The sequence below is a fragment of the Perca flavescens genome, chromosome 7 (assembly GCF_004354835.1).
Source record: "Perca flavescens isolate YP-PL-M2 chromosome 7, PFLA_1.0, whole genome shotgun sequence".
NCBI lineage: Eukaryota > Metazoa > Chordata > Actinopteri > Perciformes > Percidae > Perca > Perca flavescens.
In genome coordinates, this window is record NC_041337.1 from 671622 (window position 1) to 694769 (window position 23148).

At 40.9% G+C, this 23148-nt stretch overlaps 1 protein-coding gene across 1 annotated transcript in view; it reads left to right on the forward strand.

The window, feature by feature from the left end:
• Positions 1-4722: 4722 nt before the first annotated feature.
• The window catches only part of srms (src-related kinase lacking C-terminal regulatory tyrosine and N-terminal myristylation sites), a 31935-nt gene continuing 13509 nt past the window's right edge, over positions 4723-23148 (forward strand). The window contains exons 1-4 of the mRNA XM_028582915.1: positions 4723-5644; positions 11750-11871; positions 17373-17539; positions 21709-21856. Coding sequence (XP_028438716.1) covers positions 5262-5644; positions 11750-11871; positions 17373-17539; positions 21709-21856 — 820 coding nt within the window. The 5' untranslated portion in view covers positions 4723-5261. The remainder of the gene's footprint in view (positions 5645-11749; positions 11872-17372; positions 17540-21708; positions 21857-23148) is intronic.

Here is a 23148-nt window from a genome sequence, read left to right on the forward strand (position 1 = left end):
ACAGTATTAGTGGACCACTAAGGTCTATATAAAAGAGACTTCAGATACAGTATTAGGGGACCACTAAGGTCTATATAAAAGAGACTTCAGATACAGTATGCGTGGACCACTAAGGTCTATATAAAAGAGACTTCAGATACAGTATTAGTGGACCACTAAGGTCTATATAAAAGAGACTTCATATACAGTATTAGGGACCACTAAGGTCTATATAAAAGAGACTTCAGATACAGTATTAGGGGACCACTAAGGCCTATATAAAAGAGACTTCAGATACAGTATTAGTGGACCACTAAGGCCTATATAAAAGAGACTTCAGATACAGTATTAGTGGACCACTAAGGTCTATATAAAAGAGACTTCAGATACAGTATTAGGGGACCACTAAGGTCTATATAAAAGAGACTTCAGATACAGTATTAGGGGACCACTAAGGCCTATATAAAAGAGACTTCAGATACAGTATTAGGGGACCACTAAGGCCTATATAAAAGAGACTTCAGATACAGTATTAGGGGACCACTAAGGCCTATATAAAAGAGACTTCAGATACAGTATTAGGGGACCACTAAGGTCTATATAAAAGAGACTTCAGATACAGTATTAGGGGACCACTAAGGCCTATATAAAAGCATCCAAAAAGCAGCATGATATAGGACCTTTAAGTAAACTGTCCTTCCTCCTCCTTCTTTTCATTTTTTTATTGCAGGATCATATTCATTTAGCTGAAAAATCCAGGTTCTTTGAGCTTTAAACTTTGTGAAGTGAACCAGAACAGTCTGTCAGTCTGTAATATGGAGACTGTTCCTCACTTCTCTGATGTAACTGTAGCTTATAAAGTCAATGTGCACACTGAGAAACTGAGCCTTTCACCCAGTTAAAGACGCCGTTCCAATTGAAAGATTAAGATTAGAGCTCAAGCTGAAAATCTTTCATGTTGGATTTGAATCAGTTTTAGGATTTAAACTTTCCTGCTGCTTTAAGATGGTAAAGGCCAACTGTCTAGTAGGATACTATTTTCATAGCAGGCTTATATGAAGGACGGGAGATGCCAAAATCGAAATCATTCTTTGTGTTGGCGTTCTAACCTCCGGTGGATTTGTGAGGACTATGGTTAACTGTTCCTCAGATCTCTGCAGGGTAAATCCAGACAACTAGCTAGACTATCTGTCCAATCGGAGGTTTCTCTCACACGACTAAAACTACTTTTGAACGTCCACATGTTCCACCAAAACAAGTTCCTTCCTGAGACTATTTAGCAGAGGCTCTGTGGCTCCGTCTGGAGCTTAGCACCGCCCAAGACGATTGTGATTGGTTTATAGAAATGCCAATAAACCAGAGCACGTTTTTTTCTCCCATCCAGGAATGATGTGTGGACTAGTCAGACCCTCCTCCACAGTGCTGTGAAAAAAGGTCTGGCAATGGGAGACTAAGGGAAGGATAAACTCAAGGGCAACTAGACTTGGTTAAAGGTGCTCTGTAGGGGGTCAGCCCTATGTTCCCACAGCCCTATATTCCCACATTTCTAAGATTTTTCTTAAAATTAGGTTCTATTTTCCCACAGCCCAATGTTCCCACATTTCTAGGACATTTTCAAAATTAGGTCTTGTGTTCCTACATTTCCCTTACATTTAAGCCCTATCCTTCCACATTTTTTAGGGTTAAGGTTTAGGGTTAGGATGATAAAATCTGATACAAATTCATGAAAAAGGAAATGTTGGAACAAAGGCAGACGTTCCTACTGTTCACTCAGAAGTGAAGAAGTCTCTTGGATGAGAGACCAAAAGTCTTCGGTGCGCCTTTAACCAAGTCAAGTTGCCCTTGGGTTTACATTTAATGGCATATTAATTTATCTAGTCATTTATTTATTAACTTATTTATTTTATTTTTGATTTAGGCAGCTTCTGTCCTCCATATTCTTGTGAGGATAAGGCTGGATTTCTTCTGAAAGACCAAAATCACAGCCTGGCGCTCCCCCCCTTGTCCATTTTAGAAGACACTACTTTAAAGTACTTAAGAGCTAGGGGACAGGTGTCTGTGCTTTACAATCTGTTTGTCAGTGGATCTAATGAGTCCTCAAATGATATATTACGGGCCTGGAATATGGATTTAAATGTAAATGTATCGGAGGAAGAATGGTCAGAGGCCTGCTCTTTGGTGAAAACTCAGTCAGTTGGTTATTGGTTGTATTATTGGCAAGGTGATTCCTACTGATCCTAAGTTATGTATCCTGAATATTTACCCTGTCAATTTTGTGATAACTAATGATGAAGAAACTTTTAATTAGTATGTGCCTTTTGGAGGCTAAAAGGTGCCTTGCTAAGTCATGGAAAAAAACAACTGTATGTGGCGTCTCTGAATGGTTAAACGGAGTCACTTCCTATCTGGCACTGGAAAAGATAAGTTATTTCATAAAAAACAAGATCCATAGGTTTTGGAGTATTTGGAGAGTTTTTTATAATTTCCTGGACAATGAAAGTATACGAAGTGATGGAGGGAGTGTGATTTGATTGTGACTGTGGCTGTATCTCCCCTTTTATATATATACCCTTTTTTTTCTTTTTTTTGTATAGATCTGTTCATATTGTAATTTTATTCATTACTGTGTAAATCCTTGCTTATGTGCATATATCATTTTAGTATTCTAGTGATGGTAACATAACTTAACAGAACTTCTGCGTTTCTTTTGATGTGGGGAGGGGGATGGATGTGCTATGTACGACTGTTCCGTTCGTGCATGCTGTCTGTTTGTGTTTCTTTTCTTTTTTGTTGTTGTACTTGCCTTTGTTGTAAAGGAAACTAAAACCCAATAAATACATGTTTGAAAAAAAAGAAAAAAACAAAATCATGAATGTGTTAGTCCGTCTCTCAATACTTTTTGACTTCTATACTCACAAATATATAGTTTGACTTAAAAAAAAACAAAAAAAAAACAGCTGCTCACTGTAGTGTAGGAAACGGTGCATTTGTTGGGGACTATTTATAGCCGCAGATTAATCCACATTTGGGGCTCTAGTAAATATTAGGCTACTGGCAGCAGGACGGTGTGTGTGGGATTGAGTCAGAATAACAGTGTGTGTGTGTGTGTGTGTGTGTGTGTGTGTGTGTGTGTGTGTGTGTGTGTGTGTGTTCATGGTGATGCAGGAGCATGTCAGCCATGCAACAGTGTGGCTCACTGATGTGTTTCTAACAACAATGGAGCTCATAGAACATTGGAAGACGATCCATCACACAGGACTTGTTACATTTGCTGTTGGTTTAGCTCTCTTCGTGAGCTCCTCTTGGACTACTGCTTTGTTTGTGTTGTGTGCTCATTTCAGAGCAACACAACTAAAAGAGATCTACATCCTCTACTCTATCTCTTCTCATAACATAATTTAGGAGTATCCAACCGAGCACAGAGCTTCTAATAATAAGAGGCAACTGTATCCTAGAGTATTGATGCAGAACTGATGCAGGATTAAAGGCATAAAGGGAGGGAGTCTACACAGGCTGCAGTCATTACACTCCACAGTCTATAAATAAAAAGCCAGAGGAAGATGAGATTCAAATATTGGGACAGAGTAAAAAAAAGAGTCTTCAGCACCTTCAGACTCTGGTATTACACTCATTTACTTTTATTGCTCCCAGGGCCGAGCTCTTGTCTTTAAATCGCTTGTTTTGTCCAACCAACATTCTATAAAACAAATAATAATATTTTTTTTGCTGGTTGCCATTTAATTAATCAATCATATTATCTCAACATTATTTTTCTCCCATGATGAGATCAAGTTCAAGATCAAAACTTTTAAAGTGAATACAAATGTATTCTACATGTACTAAGTATTATGTATTAGATAAAGTACTAATAGGTCAATATGAAGTATTACAAAACGGAAGTGTTTTCATGATGTAGCCTAATAAAGAGAAATAATAAAAACCGTTTGATTTAGTACTTGACATTCACGAGGTTGGTGTTTAGCAAACACAGACTCCATCGTTTCCTCAACCACAGCAACCTTCAGGGAAAACTGGCCCGCAGCCTTGTGGGAAGAAATGAGTTTAAGGGGGTTGAGTTCCTGCCTGTTAAGCTTAGAGTTGAACAACTTAAACTCAATCATATGTACAGTATTATTAATGGTGTAGCCCCAAAGTATTTGGGATTTCAGATTTTAATGGTACATACTCAAGATGCCCATGAGACTAGGGCCAGTGTCCGTTCATGTAAGGTGCCATGTGTGAATAGCGAAGCCAGAAAATTCTTTTTTTATACAGGAATTATTTTATGGAATAGTCTTCCACTTCATATCAAAATGGCAGTAACGAAAAGGGATTTTAGACATAAAGTTAGGGCCTACTTATGGAATAAAATAGATAATTAGGGGGAAATAAAATCTAGATTGGGGACAGGGACATTTATTGTTTGGTAAGTCATGGTGTTTTAGCTGTTTTTTTGATGTGTAGTTTTATTTTTATTGTTTTAATCTTAGGACTGTATGTGTTTGCATGTGTTGTATGTCCTGTTCTCTTAAATCAGGGACCATGTTGGAAAAAAGTGTTTCTCGCTTTTACATGTTATCCCTTGGATCCCCTTGTTGTCTTTCTATATCCATAAATAAACCAAACCAAACCAAAAAGCCTGAAAGGCATGCGGACGCACGCGCGCGCGCGCGCACACACACACACACACACACACACACACACACCGCCTCCCCTGACGTACGCAGTACGCAGGTGTGTGAGCAGCAGGAGGTGTGTGCGGAGCGCCAAACTGAAACTTTTTACGCACCGTGCCGCCGCTTCACATTCACATCTTTCTCTCTTCCTCTCGCGGATTAAACACGTGCGCAACTAGTGCTGCGGCCGTTTTCCCGTTTGCACCAGAATACAATGGATTAATATTTCCTTGAGAGCCATGCTCACGGTCTTGGCTCGCGCCGCCGAGTCCTCGCAGGGAACCGATCCGACTTGGATGCCCTCCATTCCCGTTTCCTTTCCGCATTCCCGCAGCCGCCGTGCGCAATGCAGGCGTGGAGCTCAGATCCGTGATCTCAACAGAAAAAAAACCGGTTCCTCCGGTTAATCTGGCCAACTATTGTTGGCGGTGCATTATGTTTCCAGCCAGAGGAAGAGAGGAAGCCCGAAGGACTGAACGGCTGCTTGCTGTAGGCGCTAAAAGGCCGTTTTCAGCGCACTGAAAGCCTGAAACCGCGTTTTATTGATCGGTGTTACGGTATAATCTGGAATAAGTCCCCCACCGCCGCGCTCCTTCATGTCCCGGGATGGAGGGCTGCTGTCGCGCCTGTATGCCGTGTTTGAGCGGGCTCTGGAACTGCCTATGGCCGGACTCCCGCGACCCGGACGTCCCCAACAACAACCATGTCATCGCCAACCCGGCCGCCGCGGAGACGGCGGAGATCCGCACCGTGTCCGGGGACATCCGCGTCCCGTCGCCCAAGAAGCGACCGGTGCAGCTTTACGCGGCGCTCTTCGATTTCGAGGCCCGTAGCGACGACGAGCTGACGGTGAAGGAGGGGGACAAGCTGTCGGTGATCGAGAAGCGGGGGGAGTACGTGCTGGCCAAGAAGCTGACGGGGTCTCTGGAGTCCGGACTGATCCCGGCCAACTACGTGGCTCTGCTGCAGGACGAGTTCGCCAAACACAAGTGAGTGTTGGAAATCCATCATCTGCTCTTCTCTTTTTCTTTATTCGCCAAATGCCACCTGATTCCACGGTGCTGATGGGAGGAGAACTGGTGCTGGATTTGCTGTGAGTCCTCGGGTCAAATTGGACCCGTTTTCCAAGTTTCTGAATAACAAATCTGGGTTTCCTTTAACCAATAGTATCACGGATGGTTCCACACACGGAATAGGCTGTGGTTATCCATCAACATACGTTTCTCTGATCTTAATTAGTCCAAATAATTCATCATTTCTGGGGGTTTTAACTCCAAAATTAGGTTTAATTTAAAATGAATGACATTTATAGACCGTGAAGTCCAAAATAAGTGTACAACTAGTAGTAATAAGAATGAAGTTGGCTTAGAAGATGTAACACAAAATTGTAATGCCAATGATAATTTATACTTTATGCTTTATGAACAGGCAAAACAGACTGGGCCAATTTTGACCTGGGAGGAGAACACAAGGGTTACCCACGCCAAAGTTAGACAGAGAGACATGTAGAGGGACAGACCTGAAGACAGATCCAGAGAGACATGTAGAGGGACAGGTCTGAAGACACAGGTCCAGAGAGACATGTAGAGGGACAGACCTGAAGACACAGATCCAGAGAGACATGTAGAGGGACAGACCTGAAGACACAGATCCAGAGAGACATGTAGAGAGACAGACCTGAAGACACAGATCTTAAATCCTGTTTCCATTCTGAAAACTGGGACATGCTGTAAATAAAAGCTGACAACTGACCAGTGTTGATATCAAAATATCATTATGAAGTGGTTCAGTCACCACTGAAAATACTAAATGTATCACCGTGTCTACTCTTGATGATGTCATTTAGCCTTCCTGGCAGATTTTTACAGTTATGTCAAATCGTATCTAGAGCTGAAACGATTAGTTGATTAGTTGGTTAGTCAATCAACCGAAAATGGTTTTGATAGTTGATTTTTACTGATTTACTTAGGCTATTTACAGTTTTTATGTTATTTGAAATGTAATATTTTGAGGTCGTTGCTAAAAATGATAACTTAAAAATTAAGCTGCAACTATTTTGATAATTGATGAATAATTTAAGTAATGTGTGAAAGCAAACATGGCAAAACCCCACTGGTTCCACCAGCTCAAATGTGAATATTTTATTTGGTTTTCTTAGTCTTTAATGAAATCAAATTAAATATCTTCAAGTTTTGGACCATTGGTTGGACAACCTGATCTTAAAATAGTTAGGGCTGCTGCTAACGAGTAGGCTATTTTCATTCAATTAATCGGTTAATTGTTTTCTTGATTGATGGTTTGATTCATTATAAATCTGAAAATGGTCCCAAAAAAAATCCCAAAGCCCAAGTTGAGATTGAAACAGCTTGTTTTGTCCAACAGACAGTCTGACATTCAAAGATATGCAATTTACTGTCACAGATGACTTACAAAATAAATAAATAAAATGACTAAAATGATTAATCAATTATCTTAACATCGATCTAAAAAACTTAACATGGAGCCTACCGGCATCCTCCTGGCATCCGTAGCAAAGTTGAACAATCTAAACCAACCTGTGCTGCTGCTGTTGAGCCAGACTGGAGCTAAAAGTAGCCGCGAGGCTGCAGCTGCACATCCTCTATTATTCATTCAGCCTGCAGGGAATCATCATGTTTCAGCCCAGCTCTCCCTCTAAGGTTGACTTGTCTGTCTGTGTTCATGACTCTGGTCCAACACTGACCCCACATGTCCCACTGTCAGACCATGGCAGGAACTCTGTTAAGCCAAAAAAAATAAAGACAAAGTTGTGTTACGTTTTTTATTAGTCTACAGCCTCGACATACAGTACAGGCCAAAAGTTTGGACACACCTTCTCATTCAATGTGTTTCTTTATTTTCATGACTATTTACATTGTAGATTCTCACTGAAGGCATCAAAACTATGAATGAACACATATGGAATTATGTACTTAACAAAAAAGTGTGAAATAACTGAAAACATGTCTTATATTTTAGATTCTTCAAAGTAGCCACCCTTTGCTTTTTTTGATAACTCTGCAAACCCTTGGTGTTCTCTCAATGAGCTTCATGAGGTAGTCACCTGAAATGGTTTTACCTTCATAGGTGTGCTTTGTCAGGGTTAATTAGTGGAAGTTTTTCCCTTATTAATAAAAAAGCAAAGGGTGGCTACTTTGAAGAATCTAAAATATAAGACATATTTTCAGTTATTTCACACTTTTTTGTTAAGTACATAATTCCATATGTGTTCATTCATAGTTTTGATGCCTTCAGTGAGAATCTACAATGTAAATATTCATGAAAATAAAAAGGAAACACATTGAATGAGAAGGTGTGTCCAAACTTTTGGCCTGTACTGTACCACATGCGGGATTGCTCCGTTGCCGCTGGAAAATCTGCCGGATGTCTTTCATTTAGGCCGGATGTCCCGTCCCCTTCCTCTGTCTTTGTGTTGGTGTTCTAACCTCTGGTGGATTTGTGAGGACTATGGTTAACTGCTCCTCAGGTCTCTGCAGGGTAAATCCAGACAGCTAGCTAGACTATCTGTCCAATCGGAGGTTTCTCTCACACAAATAAAACTACTTTTGAACGTCCACATGTTCCACCAAAACAAGTTCCTTCCTGAGACTATTTTGTAGCGACCATCATTGTGTCCAGGGCTTAGCCCCGCCCAGGACGATTGTGATTGGTTTTAGAAATGCCAATAAACCAGTTTTCCTCCCATCCCCGAATGCTATGTGGACTAGTCAGACCTTCCTCTGAGCTCTTTGGAGGAGGGTATGGCAAAGCGAGACTACGTTTTTCTAGACACCTGAGATTGCAAGCACCAGTGTTCTTATAATATATATCTGTTTATTATGTTTACATAATAAACATTTTTCACGTTGGGCGTATATACTGCCCCCATCCGGTCCGGAAGGATTGCATCCCCTGGTACCTACGGTACTGTGGAAGAATGAGTAGCCTACCGGCACGTGTTCAGAATTTTGGTACCGAGTACCGAAGTACCGGTTCTCGTGACATCCCTACAACGGATTACAAAACTCACAGTTCAGATAGGATCACGGTTTTGAGTCACGGATCGGATCAATTTTGGATCAGCACAAAAAAATTGGGAATTTAAATGATTATTAAAAATTTAATAACAATAATTACTTCTTTTACCAGTAAATTAAAGTAATTGAGTAAAAATGAGAAAAGGGTATTTGACAATAACTTTGAATGCACCACGAGGTTTACCAGTTTACCAGTAAACCCAACATTTAGTCCCATCTGTGTTTCTCCGTCAGCAGCAGTGACCACAGTGCTAGTTTGTGTCTTTTAGCTCGTAGCTTTAGCGGCAGACTTTTTTACATGTGTACCGGTGTTGGAATCATCTACAGTAATCAATCCGATACCAAGTTAAAACCCAGGACAGAATTTTCATATGCCTGTGATATTATTTGTTGTGTTAACATTATCTTATAGCCTTTTTACAAATTATACAGCTTGCCGTATAATGTAGCCACACAGCGCTCCTCTTCTAGTCTGGCTATCAGCAGACCGAGCTCAATCTTTTAAGATTGAACATTAGTCTGGGGAGTCTGCTCTGGATTTCCTACTGCACAAGAGGCAGGATCAACGGGCATAGTTCAAATGACAAATGTACGCAATTGGATAGTCCTGTGATTGGTCCCCGCAAATTTGTTACGGAAGCAGGATAGAAAAACGTACAGGTCAAATCGCTACCCGGTCTACTCCTCTTCCTCTCTGCCGTTGTTCTGCTGTGTGTGTGTGTGTGTGTGTGTGTGTGTGTGTGTGTGTGTGTGTGTGTGTGTGTGTGTGTGTGTGTGTGTGTGTGTGTGTGTGTGTGTGTGTGTGTGTGTGTGTGTGTGTGTGTGTGTGTGTGTGTGTGTGTGTGTGTGTGTGTGTGTTGCTGGCCGTCTTGTTTGCCTGGCGCCACTGAGTCACGTGATGGTACAACATCAAATCACAAGAGGGGGGGAGGAGGAGCAAAGTGTGGCTGCTCCACGCTGTGACACAGACAGCCAGGTCGCCTCTTTGATGAAATGGAGAGAAACTCAAACTAAAGTATCCATCTCATTACACTGGTATATTGATATCCATATTATCCATATTTGGATCGATCCGCCCACCACTACTCTACAGTGAAATACAGTCACACTTTTACACCGTTTAGCTGTCAGAATTTTAACCGTGTTGAATCCAGTTGCTACTGTAGCTAATGGCAGGCTAACGTTACCTTCTGCCAAGTTTAACGTTAGCCTAACGTTAGTGTTAACTAGCGTGACGCAAAGTGATACTTCTGTTGCCTCTAACGTCTGTTTCGGAACATCAGAGGGCAGCACAGGTATTCAAGTGGCACCAAAGTGAGGCACCGAAATCTGCGTTGCTGTTGACGTGAGCAGCAAATCGCGTTGCCTGTGTCTTTTCACGGAATACCTCCGTAGAGATTTATCAGCCTACTTTAAGTAACAGCGAGAGTAAACATTTATTGCACACTGTTATTATGGTTAAACTTTGCAAATGATCCACGATTCTGAACCGTGAGTGTTGATCGGTACGGACCACGGATCTACTATGGTCCATTACACCACTAGGTCCATTTGTCAGATAACTTCTTATTTTCCAGTATATACCTATGGTCTTTTTAAGGGAAAGTTAAGGTAAAATAAACGCCTTGGGTTTTGTCTATGTACAGGAAGGAGCAGACCATGTGAATTACACCCAGGGTCATTTTTCTTAAGAGTGAAAAAGTGTGTGTGTCTATCTATCTGCAGAGAACCTGCCCTCTGCCTGTACTTTCTTATCTTGTTTAGGACGTTTCTGGGCGTCAACCTCTATAAAAGCGTGTCTATGATATGTCAGATAATGGTGACCTAGTGAGTGTCTTTTAATGTACTTTTTACAGTTGTATCCATGGTCTTGACTGTAGCAGTACTTTGCTTTATTATTTATTCTCTTTCTGTTGGTTGATGATTAAAAGACTAATTGCTTCAGCTCTAGTATTATTACTACTACTTGTATCTGTTTAATATTCCCATAGAAACTTCTAGTGCTGGTACTTGTTTAGTTTATCATGACTTTTCATTTCAATTACTAGAGTACAACATTTCTGGAGTCTTTTATTGTGAGTTCTGTGTCTTGCTGTTACTGTGAGTGAAACCTGAGGTCAGACACGCCTTCCCTGATAACGTCAAGTAAACACAGGTCGGTTTCTGTATGGGAGCAACAGGCAGCACTCAAACTGCCTGTCATAAATTCATTTATGGTTTTATTTTCAAAGCGTAGGGGTGACACCTTCAAATGTCTTTACGGTAGCTTACTGTCATCTAAGACAGAAAAGCAGCAAATCTTCACATATCAGAAGCTGAAATCATAAAATGATTCAGCCGTTTTTGCACAAAACCCCATTTGGCTCAAATTGTATGCTGTTGGATAGTTTAATATTTAACAAAGCATCATGTTCAATGTTCTTTGTATGTTTTGTACATACAATCTTAATCTGTAAAGTAACTAAAGCTGTCAGATAAATGTAGTGGAGTAGAAGTATAAAGTTATTGTTAGTTGTGTGTGTGTGTGTGTGTGTGTGTGTGTGTGTGTGTGTGTGTTTGTGTGTGTGTGTGTGTGTGTTTGTGTGTGTGTTTATGTGTATTCTGGTGTACTGTATGGATGACCTCCTGCACACAGTGGGCTCCAGGTTGTGGCTGAACATGCTGCTGCTGTTCTAACTGACCGGACCAGTTAGTTAAACTGTGTGTTTCTGTAATGCTTACCTTCTTCTCTCTCATTGTCAGCTTGCAATGTGCAAAATGTGATTCATATATGTGTGTGTGTGTTTACCTACACACATTGTTTTGCTATTGTGTGAGCGGGCTTCTGCATATTTGCTTTCATACGTAACACAGTCTCCTTCTCTTTTATTCCCACTGCTTTCTTTCTTTCATTCATTCATGCATTCATTGATTTACCCCCGTGCTGCTCTGTTTTCATTCATCGGGTTTTTTCTTTGTGTTACATGTCCGATCATCCATTCATCTCACGATCTTTCCTCATCCCTCTCGCCCCGTGTGTCTCCTCTGTCCTCTGTGCAGGTGGTACTATGGGAATATAAACCGTGTGAAAGCTGAGAAGCTGCTGCTGGCTTCCCAAAACAAAGATGGCTCCTTCCTAGTTCGCATCAGTGAGAGTCACAGTGACGAGTACACAATCTCTGGTAAGTGGTACCACCACCCATCCACAACAGCTCACTCTGTCTTCTAATTTATAACTTAGAACACTTCCTTCTTCAAACCAGGCCTCACACTCCAAATTATATAAAGGGTCATTTTGGTATTTTTGGTAACAAAAATAGCACTTTTAGTGGGCGGAAACTGATGGTGAGCGTTTTCCCTATATGACTACGTTGCAGCCCGGTTTCCAGCTGCTGGTTACAGCCTTCTGACTCAATACTGGGCCATTTTCAAAGATTTTCTTTACATAAGTCACTTAGATACCAATGCATGAGGAAATTCATCGTACCACGTTTCAGTGGGAATCCACTCGCTTCATTTCTTCTTCACCACCTCTCTCTCTCTTCATCCATCCTGTCCTCCATCCATCACCCCTTCCGGCCTCCACTTCCCTTCTGTCTTTCAAGGTCTCCAGCCACTGTCAGCCTTAATCTCTCTGCATTCGATTTTCTCTCTCTCTGCTCCCACTATAGAGGGCAGCAGGTCACACAACGGGCCCTCAGGCAGCCTTGTCAAAGCTCGCCAGTGGCAGAAATGGCTGATTGCAGTTTTAAACTTGTACAACTTTTGTTGAATAGAAATAATTTGCCTCTGTTTTTTATAAATTTTTATTTATGATTTTTATTAGTTATGTTTTTTTACCAGTTTTGTGATTGGATGATGTAACGGTACATTAAAGGGTAATTGTTTTGTTTTTTTCAACCTGGACCCTATTATTCTATGTTTTTGTGTCTAAGTGACTGATGGGAACAACAATCTTTGAGCTTGGTCCAATATTAAGCATGAGCGCTGTAACCGGCAGCTGCAGACTGGGCTGCGATGTAACCCTAAGAGGCAAATGTTCAGCGTCAGTTTGGTCCACTAAAAAGTTCCCCTGTTAAAAGTTCTGTTGTTGCCGCTGACAGACTCAGATTATTATTCTAAGAGTCTGGCAACATTATGGAAAGGATTCCTACAGACATAGACCTTTTTAAACTTCTTTAAGACCTTTCTGTTTAACCAGAAACCGCTCTGAAGTCACTAGCGCTAAACCCACCACACTCCATTTAAATAATCAATACTTTTAGCATGTATAGAGCAAACATATTTTCACATGGAAATCTGTAAACTATGTGTTTATTTCAACCTAAACCAGAGTTGTGATGGTTGGAAAAGTGGAAAGATGAACCAAAACGTCTTTTTGTAGTTTTATTTCGTGTCTGTCGACTTAGAATGAAGTGTATTTTACGATGCTAAAATGACTGATTATTTACATGGAGTCTGGTGGGTTTTGTGAACGCAATTCCAAGGATGTTTTTATGTTTAAAAAAAGGATCTTACTCTTCAACAGAAAGGTCGACCTCCTTAGAAATCCTGGAAAAAGTGGTAAAACAAGCACTTTTCTGAAGGTAAATACAAGTTGGACAATTGCCTTGTTAACTTACATTGTAGCTTGTTTCTCTGACTGCCAACTGCAGCGATCTCTCTTAATACTGGACCAATGTCAAAGATTGTTGTTCCATCAGTCACTTAGACACAAACACATAGGAACACAGATAAAAAAAGAGTAGCTACCCTTTCATAACCTCTGGTCTGCTCTCTGTTATAGTCCACTGTTGCCAGATGTTGTGTGCTTACTGTAGGTAATGCACTGGCTATGGATAAAAAATCCAAACTATCCCTTTAATACATAAACATGAAATAGATTTTGTCATCCAACTCTCAAAAAGAAATTACCAAAATGTTGTACTCCTCCTTTAGTAAAGGCAATTCTTGTTTTACAAATTTGGAAAAGAACAGCCCTGAACACAGCAGCTGAGTAAGCTGTCACATGACATTTGTAACAATGATTTTGTTTGGTTTTCTGAAATTAAAGTTTGGTAGACAGGAGAGTTTAGTGTCTTGTCTTGAGTTGTCGTGACCTACATTTGGAAGCCCGTTGCCGTCATCAAACTACCATTATGAATGAGCCCACGGCCAATCCTGTAACGGATCTCCTGAGATTTGGGACTTTAAAGCCATTGTTATCTCTCTCTCTCTCTCTCTCTCTCTCTCTCTCTCTCTCTCTCTCTCTCTCTCTCTCTCTCTCCTCAGCACCACCTCCAGCTCCTTTCTCTCTCTGCTCTGACTTTGTCCACTTTTTTTCCTTTCGCCCTCTGGCTACACCTTCTTCTGCGTCTGCATCTTTCCCTCTCCATCCCCTCTGTCCACTTCCTTCCTCTATCGCGTCCTCCCTTTCTACCCTTCCCCCCCTTATTCAAGGTCATTTAGGTCCCGGGGGGGAAAAAGCTGCAGTTAGATGCTCAATTTTTCCTGTGCTAGTCCTCCTGAAATATACATCATCAGTAGTACTCTGTGTGCATGCAGAACGTGCCTGAGAGTGAAGGCAGATCAGACCACACCTTCAATTACTTGGTCTTATGGCACAATTACACACATTCCTCACCGCCATCTTCTTGTTCTCTGAGCCTATGATAATATAGTTTATGTTTTCCTGTGAGGACCAAACTCCTGGTATTCTGTCTGTATGTTGCAGTCAGTATCTGATTGTAACTTCTGCATTTAGCCAGAGTTCTTCAGATATTATAATGCCAGAATGTGTAGAATTTGTACATGATTACAGCATAAGTCAAATGATTTTGATGGCTGTTCCATGATCTTTAATGTGACTATTATTTGCCACTGTTCATCACCCCCCCAACCGGCCCCGTCAGACACCGCCTACCAAGAGTCTGGGTCTGCCGAGGTTTCTTCCTAAAAGGGAGTTTTTCCTCGCCAATGTTGCTACAGCCACTGCTAATGCTTGCTCTTGAGGGAATTACTGTAATTGTTGGGGTCTTGGAATTTATAGAGTGTGGTCTAGACCTACTCTATCTGTAAAGTGTCTCAAGATAACTCTGTTATGATTTGATACTATAAATAAAATTGAATTGCATTTTGTTTGTAGACTAAGGCCTGTGAGCTGTGTGCAGTTCCCTTCAGAGCATTCATCTCAGTGTCATCAGGTCAGGTTTGTACGGTGGCCGACAGGGGCAAACACACAGCGACAAAAAAAAACAACACACACACATGCAAATAGACAAAACACAAGCAAATTTAAGAAAACATCTTCATTAATTTGACAACACATGCGCAGCATTTAGCAAGCGTGCTGCAAATACACACAACACAACCAAATACACAAACACACTGCAAAAACAGAAACGATGCGAAAAGAGAGCTTGATTTTTGACCCCACAGAGAGAGAGAGAGAGAGGGAGAGAGTTTGTTTTAGAAATGGGAAAAAAAGTAAAGAGGTGACCTACTGTAAATAGGTGCATATTCCTACAGTATTATAAAAGAGCAACAGGGTTACATAGCTACCGTGTTAGAGACTTCTACCAGAGCTTGCTAGCTAACACTACTTAGCCCATATATGTTACGGAGTAGAACACTTATTAAAAATCGAATAAAAAAATTAGGAAAACAAAATATCCACTCTCTGACACAAGCTCGCCTTCCGTTGTATAAAATGGATGCAGCGTTTTGCTGTTGCAGTTGTTTTCGGGGATTGTGTACTTTTCATTTTGGATCGTTTGTGCATTTGCGGCGTGTTTGCTAAATGCTGCACATGTGTTGTCAAATTGATGAAGATGTTTTCTTAATTTGCTTGTGTTTTGTCTATTTGCGAGTGTTTTCTGAAGTTTCAGGGCGTTTGCCCCTGTCGGCCACCGTAGGTCCGGGGTGTGGATGGGTGCGGTACCTGTTTTGCTGCGATTACTAAGAACGCCAAAGCTAGAAATGTTCATTTTCTACACATAGTGGCTTTATAAAGAGTCTAAAATACAGAAAGTAGAAAAAGGACAGTTTGTCCCTCATTCATCGTGCAAGGGGGGAAAAAGCTGTAAAATCCCAGTGACAATCTGAAAGAAACAGGTTCCTTATAAATCACTAAAATAGTAGTGACAGTACCATTTGGCTTAGTTATCAATACCATTAGCCATTGTTACTTAGTTTACGACTAATGGTTTCGGCTGTGCTTTCTAACATGATGTCATTGTGCTAACTTAGCACCATTAGCCCTTACAACAGAGCCGCTTAACTACACTTGTTACATAATGTTTCATTCCAGAGTTCTCTGCTGATTTGGTTTTGTCGCCTCTTGGTGTGCTCCTGGTGGAATATAATGTAAACAGAGAGTGGCGTGCCAGAAATGCCCCATGACGTAGGGCCCTTTCAAGGCCAGGCTGATGTTGGATGTCCCTCTAGTGGACAAAACATGTAACAACAACCACATGCTTTGTGGCATTGACTATGCATAAGCCTGAGTAGTGTAGTACATATTAATAACAGGCTACATTTGAGCGTTAAATTAGGGCTGCACGATTATGGCCAAAATGATAATCACGATTATTTTGATCAATATTGAGATCACGATTAATTATCACGATTATTTGTTGATTTTAACCAAAACAAATTTTATTGTCACATAGGCTAATTATAACAGCTTTTACATCCATATTGTGCTAAATTCCTGCTAATACATCCATATTGTGCTACATTCCTGCTAATACACCCATATTGTGCTACATTCCTCCTTTATTGAAGGATACTGTGAAGGAGTATGCCATTTCAGCTGTTGTCCGACCACTTTCCATACATACACGTTTGCCGTAAGGTATCTACCTGACGAAATAGCAACGCGGATTTCGGTGGCTTATTACACTGCCACTTACATGTTTGCGTTGCGCTCTGATGCTCCGAAACCCACGTTAGAGGCAACATAAACACCGCTGCATTTCACGCTAGTAAACACTAATAACCTGTTACACAGCAGGTAACGTTAGCCTACCGTTAGCCACAGTAGTAACTGGAATAAACATGGTTAAAATGCTGACAGCTAAACGGTAGTGTGACAGGATTCCAACAGCAGGATGTCAAACAGTCTGCTGCTAAAGCTATGAGCTAAAAGACACAAACTAGCACTATGGTCACTGCTGTTGTCTGAAAAACAAAACAGACGGGACAAAATGTTGCGTTTACTGGTAAACTGGTAAACATCGTGACTGGCTTATGATGACCGACTGCTACCTGTTGTGGAATTTTCCTCTCGTTACTCTGTCCTCTGTGACGGTCTACATCTAGAAACTAAGCTGCGCGGTGAAGGGAACAACTCTGATTGGCTCATGGAGGCACGTGATCAGACAGATTGGCTTTGCAAAAACTTTGATAAGGAGCGTTCTATGAACGGAATGACGCATTTTAAATATCGCTCGATCATGCAAATTTGATCGTGGGAAGGCAAAATCGTGATCGTGATTAAAATTTGATTAATTGTGCAGCCCTATATTAAATATTCAAATATTATTCAAATATTTAAAAAAAATAATGAAATTCGAATGGTATTATAGAGGAAGATTGATAGCCCTAGTGTGGACAAAGCGAGACCATGTTTGCAAGAACCTTAAGAACTCAAGAACTTGCTAACACACGTGACCCCGATATGTCACTCTTTGTCCTCTCACAGCCCGAAATGAGGGGAATGTGTACCACTTCAGGATCCAGCGCTCCACCATCGGGGCCTACTTTGTCTCCGATAAGATCTCCTTCTCTACGCTGGGAGAGCTGATCTCCTACTACCAGAAATACCCTCGCAGCCTAGGGGTGCTGCTGGAGGAGCCCTGCACCCAGCAGGTAGGACACACAAAGAGAGACACAAAACACAATGTTTAGTTCTGGGGACACTTTTACCACCCAAAAGGTCCCTGATCGGAGGGTAGTACTTTCTTAAAGTACAGGAACCTTTGGGCTAGGGTTAGGGTTAGGGGTTAGGGTTAGGGTTAGGTGACTTTTTTTGACATTCTATAGCCTACTATGACTTTATGACGTACTATACTGTGCCTTTTTATGACTTTTTTCAACATACTAGACTGCCTTTTTATGACTTTTTATCACATTCTAACTATACTTTTGACTATTTTTATGACTTTTTTTCAATACAGACTACTGTGACTTTTTTATGACAAATTCATGATGATTCAACAGGACACATTTTATATGGCACAAAGTCATAAATAAGTCATAATATGTCAGAAAAAGTCACATCATAAGCACATCAAAAAAAGTCATGGTATAGTATGTTGAAAAAAGATTTTCAAATTTTGAAATAAAATGACGTTTTGCAAAATGGAGAACCTGGTATTAATATTAATATTTTCTCTGCACCTCACCAATACATGTGAAATGGTGCTCAGTTAAACTGAGCTTTTGTCATATTTCTCAATAAAACCTGAAGGCTGAAGCCAATAAGGACTCCCAATGTTCCAGTATCTCTTTTATCTCTCTCTCTCTCTCTCTCTCTCTCTCTCTCTCTCTCTTTTCATTTGATTTGAGCAGCTTTTGTCTCTGCAGTGGCAATCTGCAACAAAGACCCTGAATTAATCTTTCTATTGTTGCTCTGCAGCAGAGATTTAATGAGCACTGTCTTCTGCTTTATATGCATAGATTAATACCAAGAGGCAAACATATATTTGGAGTGTAATTAACCAGAGGATAAAATATTTATTTCAGAATATAATCACGTGGCAGTACTGTAATTGAACACACTATCTCTGCACTGCAGCTTACATCACCCCCCAGCGCGCTGTATTCTTTATTCATGGCTCATCAGTTTGAGCCCAGCGGGAGTGAAACCAAACTCAGGTCTCTCAGTATCTGGAAACTGAGAAACCACCTATTTAAAACAGCCACTCTTCACATTGTTGAGAGCCACATTATACATACAGAATGATGTTTTAGGTTAAAGGAATAGTATGTACCGTTAACAGATATTAAAGACGAGCATTAAGTTGCAGTGTTTCTGATTTTAAACGGTGTTTAAACTGGGACTTGTCGTCCACCTTTCCTCTTCTCAGCACCATTGATCTTGACTTGGCTGGTTTGAAACGCATCCGTGCCCACTCCATTTCGAGGCCGTTTAGAATCCTCCGGCAGCCTGGGACTGACTCTGTTGTAACTGGGAGGTCATCCATAAATGCTCTTATCAGTGGCGTTGAGCTGACTTCATCTTGGGCCCTCTGCACTCTGGTTCAGCAGACTTTGTGAGTGTCATCATGGCCAGGGAGAACGGGATTACGGAGATGGTACAGCCCGTGATTATTCCGATCTCGATCTTGTGCCAGCTTGATGTCACTGCTCCTGAAGAGGTTCTCTTCTCTACAGTAGATGGGGGTCAGTACTCCCCCAGTTAGGAGAAGCAGGCAGAAGTACCGACACGGTAATGTCCTGCTGTGGACGGGGGCAGCAGCTAAACCCATTTTAGACACCTAAAATCATCTGTATCAGTTTAAGTACACACTTAAACTGATAAAGATGTTTTTAGGTGTCTAAAATGTGTTTACCTGTGCCCCCCGTCCACAGCAGGACATTGCTTAGCTTCTGTGTCGGTACTCCTGCCTGCTGCTCCAAACTGGGGGAGTGCTGACCCCCCATCTACTGGAGCTAACACACTGACAATGGAGAAGTAGCTCATACAACCACACTTCAAAATATCTCAACTATCCCTTTAACATGTATAAAGTAATGAAGAGTTGTACTTCTCATGGCTGCCAAAATGTTTGTATTTTCAGTTTGAATACCGAATATTCTATTTATGAAGCGAAGACCTAATTGAAGTGTTTTCTCTTATCATTTATACACCGCTCCTCCAGCTGCCCCTCGCAGCTTCACTGGGCTTAAACACAGTCTGACAGTTAATCCTTCACTCCCTCAAACACAAGAAGTAATCTGCTTTTAGAAAATGAATGAAACATTTCAATTTATTGCTATGCCAGTAAAAAGAGTCCCTAGCGATGCCTTTGATCACTTTTTATTGACTTGGCACAACATCTTTTTTTACTGTAATGATGTAGCCAAGAGACATAGTCAATAAAAACTGATAAAGCATGCTTTGGGAGGACATTATCTGATTCTTCTGTTAGCTTTTAGTTTCTAAAAGCAGACTAATCCTGCTGTTTAAATGCCTAATAATCTGCCAGCCAACGGACTGTGTGAAAGCCCGAGTGGTTACATTTGTCAAACTTAAAGCTATTAGTGAGATTATGTCACGCATGATTATAAATCGAGGCAGGCCGCATTTGAGTTAAATGGGAATAACAAAACCATCGGCATGACCTTTTGGTTGAAACAATTAGGATGATGATGGGGAAACGTGCCAAAAACTGAAAATGGAAGTAAGAAAATTGTCATGGTGTTTTCAGTATGAAGTAGACTGAGATGCGACAGACTTAAACTGATATTTTTTCAATTTCAATGTCCTCTATTATTTCAGTTTGTTCCGGACCACATAGAGCTTTTTGGTTGTGTTTTTACACACCAGGCAACTGACGTTGTGTTCTGTGTCCAAGCTCCAGCTGCAAAGGGAAACGAATATCACTAAACTACTACTTATGTATATGAATGTGTCTAGATGAAAAGGATTGTGTACATGACAGCAAACCTGCTGAGGCAATGCAACAAGTGGCTTTGTCCATCACCTGATTTACACTAATTATCTTTACTATTACTCTGTAGTGTAGATTTGTAGTGTCTTATTTATATATGAACGATGGCTAATTGTTATTTAATTTATTCATCAGGTTTCTTTTTAAACCAATCATTTCATTGATCTGTTCATTTAATTTCATGTTTATCAAAGCACTTGATCATTAGAAAAAAATGTTCCATAGCAGCTGATTGTTACTGACAATACATTTGTCATATCATCTTTGCATTCATGTTCCATTTATTAAGCCTGTCATTCATTCATTCATTCATTCATTCGTCTACACCGTGCTGCTGATCTGTCATCAAACGGGAAATCTCTATTCTGTGCATCAAACCTGAACATAGAGAACAATCAGAATTTGGCATAATACAAATAATATTTTAATTTGACAAGGTGAAGACAAAATATTACAGACAAACCCAGCCTTTAAAGTGGTGCCTTTGCATGGTTCTTTGTGTAGAAACTCTGTTTTACAGATCCGTCGATTAAATCAACCAATCAATTAGTCGATCAAATTGTACGAGTGTTAGTCAACTAAGACTTTGTTTGGTCAGGGACAGTCCTAGATGAATCCGACACTATTTAAAATGCACAATGCATCCCTCAGTGCTGGAAGATGTGTAAATACAACCAAGTTGCCCATTTGGTTTTTGTCTCTGCAGTGTCGTCTGCCCATTAGTTTGAAACCGTTTTAACTTTCATATGAAAGTATTGGGTGGTCCTCTCTCCAAGAAAGACAAGATCTTCACTGGTTTGAGCCGCACCTGAGACGTGCGTGTCACGCAGGCAGTGTGCAAGCTCTAACCTGTTAACATGGGAACCAAAATAAAAACGGAGACGCCACGCAGCTGACACGCTCACGCCGCGCAGCCAGTGTGCAGCCGGCCTTACTCAGAGGGACATTATCAGACTCTCTCTGCTGACTGGCTTTTACTTCATGTTCCACGAGCTCGGTGTGAACTTAGAAAAACTGCTTTTAACTTCAGTGCACCTGACAGCACTTTCTTAAAATCAACTCAACTGTGCTTCTTGGACAATTTAGAAATCTGGTTTTAAACCTGCAAAGCTCTACATGTAACTGCTTTATATAATTGTATTTTCTTTTGCATCCCTATTATTTTCCTGTTCTGAATGTTTTATTGCCTTTCTATATTTCTTATGATTGTACTTCCTGTGTTGTCATTCTGTATTTGTCTGTGTACTCTGACCCAATGACAAAGAAAAAGAGGGTCGCCCCTCAACGGTCTCTCGAGGATGAATAAACGTTGAATGAATGAACTTTAAAGTTGTCTGGACTCACCCTGTGGTCTCTGTGCAGCGGGAGCTGTTCGACATGGAGCCGTGGGAGAGACCTCGAGAGGAGTTCAGACTCCACAACAAACTGGGAGAGGGACACTTTGGAGAGGTGTGGGAGGCCATGTGGACCACAGAGAACAGGAAAGTGGCCATAAAGACGCTGAAACGAGGTATGAATGCAGGGAGATGCTGTCTCAGACATCTCTGGGGATTAAAAGCAATGCTTTGTTGCGGTCCCATATTTATTTTCCAAATGCTAATAAACGGGCAAAAAGTGCAAGATACTTGTGTAGACGACAATTTACATAAACGTATACAACGCATACTTTGGAAAGCAATGTGTCACAGATATAAATGTGTATCACAAATGAAAAAAAGGACAAGAAATAAAACAAAGTGAGGACAGCTAGGTAGATTATCGGTTACAAGCACTCCAACAACAAAAATGATAATCCCCAGCATGTATACAAGCACAAGCGCTTATTCACAGGTATACACACACACACACACACACACACACACCGAGGGAAACCGAGCTTCTGAGAGTTTACTTAATGCACAAAATTAAGAGAATAGTTTTTTTTAGAAGATCACATTAGATAGCATATCTTTTTGAGAATTAGCTCTCAGTGGCCCTGTTAATCCGAGCGGTTGTCAGTTCCAGATATATTACATCCAAAAAGGTGAGGACCCAGTGTCTGATGGCAAGTGATTGGGGAGGCTTCCATCATACCGCGATAATCTTCTCAGCAGCTGTCAGGCCTGCCAGGACTATGCGTCTTTTTTTTTTTTTTACATTTAAGCCCCCTGTAGATCAGTGGAAAACTGTCATCACCGTGCACAAGATACACTCAAGTTTACACACTTACTGACCACAACCACCTCCAACCAGACAAGTGATACTTAAAGAAATGGATGAATGGTTTCTGTCCATTCTTTCACTCCTTAATACCCCGCCTTAATTCATTCTCGTTCAAAGTATAGGTGCCCTTTAATGTACCAGAGAGGGCAGCAAGACAGCCTGGTGTTTGGGTACTCTTTAAGGCTGTGTGCAGACAGCCCAAGAACCAGACACAAACCATCCGTCCAGTTTGAGGCTTATCACATGCTGAAACACTTAGTAGGTAGATTCTGTTTAAATGAAGTACGATTCCACAACTTAATATCACCCTTTTCTGTCTTGGCATTTGTGTTAAGCCCATTGCAACACAATGCATCTGATAGTAGAATTTGCCTGCTGGGATTATCTCTCTCTATTTCTGTCTGTCTGTCTGTCTCATGAATTAATAAGGTGTTATAGGGAGAAAATAAGATGAGATTAATGAAAAGAGTGAGGAGATGGTAGGTGAGAATATAAATTATGGAAATGGGGGGGAAAGTTTGGAGGAATGTGGGAAGCTGCGTGGAGAAGCCAGGCGTGGTTTTTAAGATGGAAAGCTATGAACGTAAAGCAAAATGAATG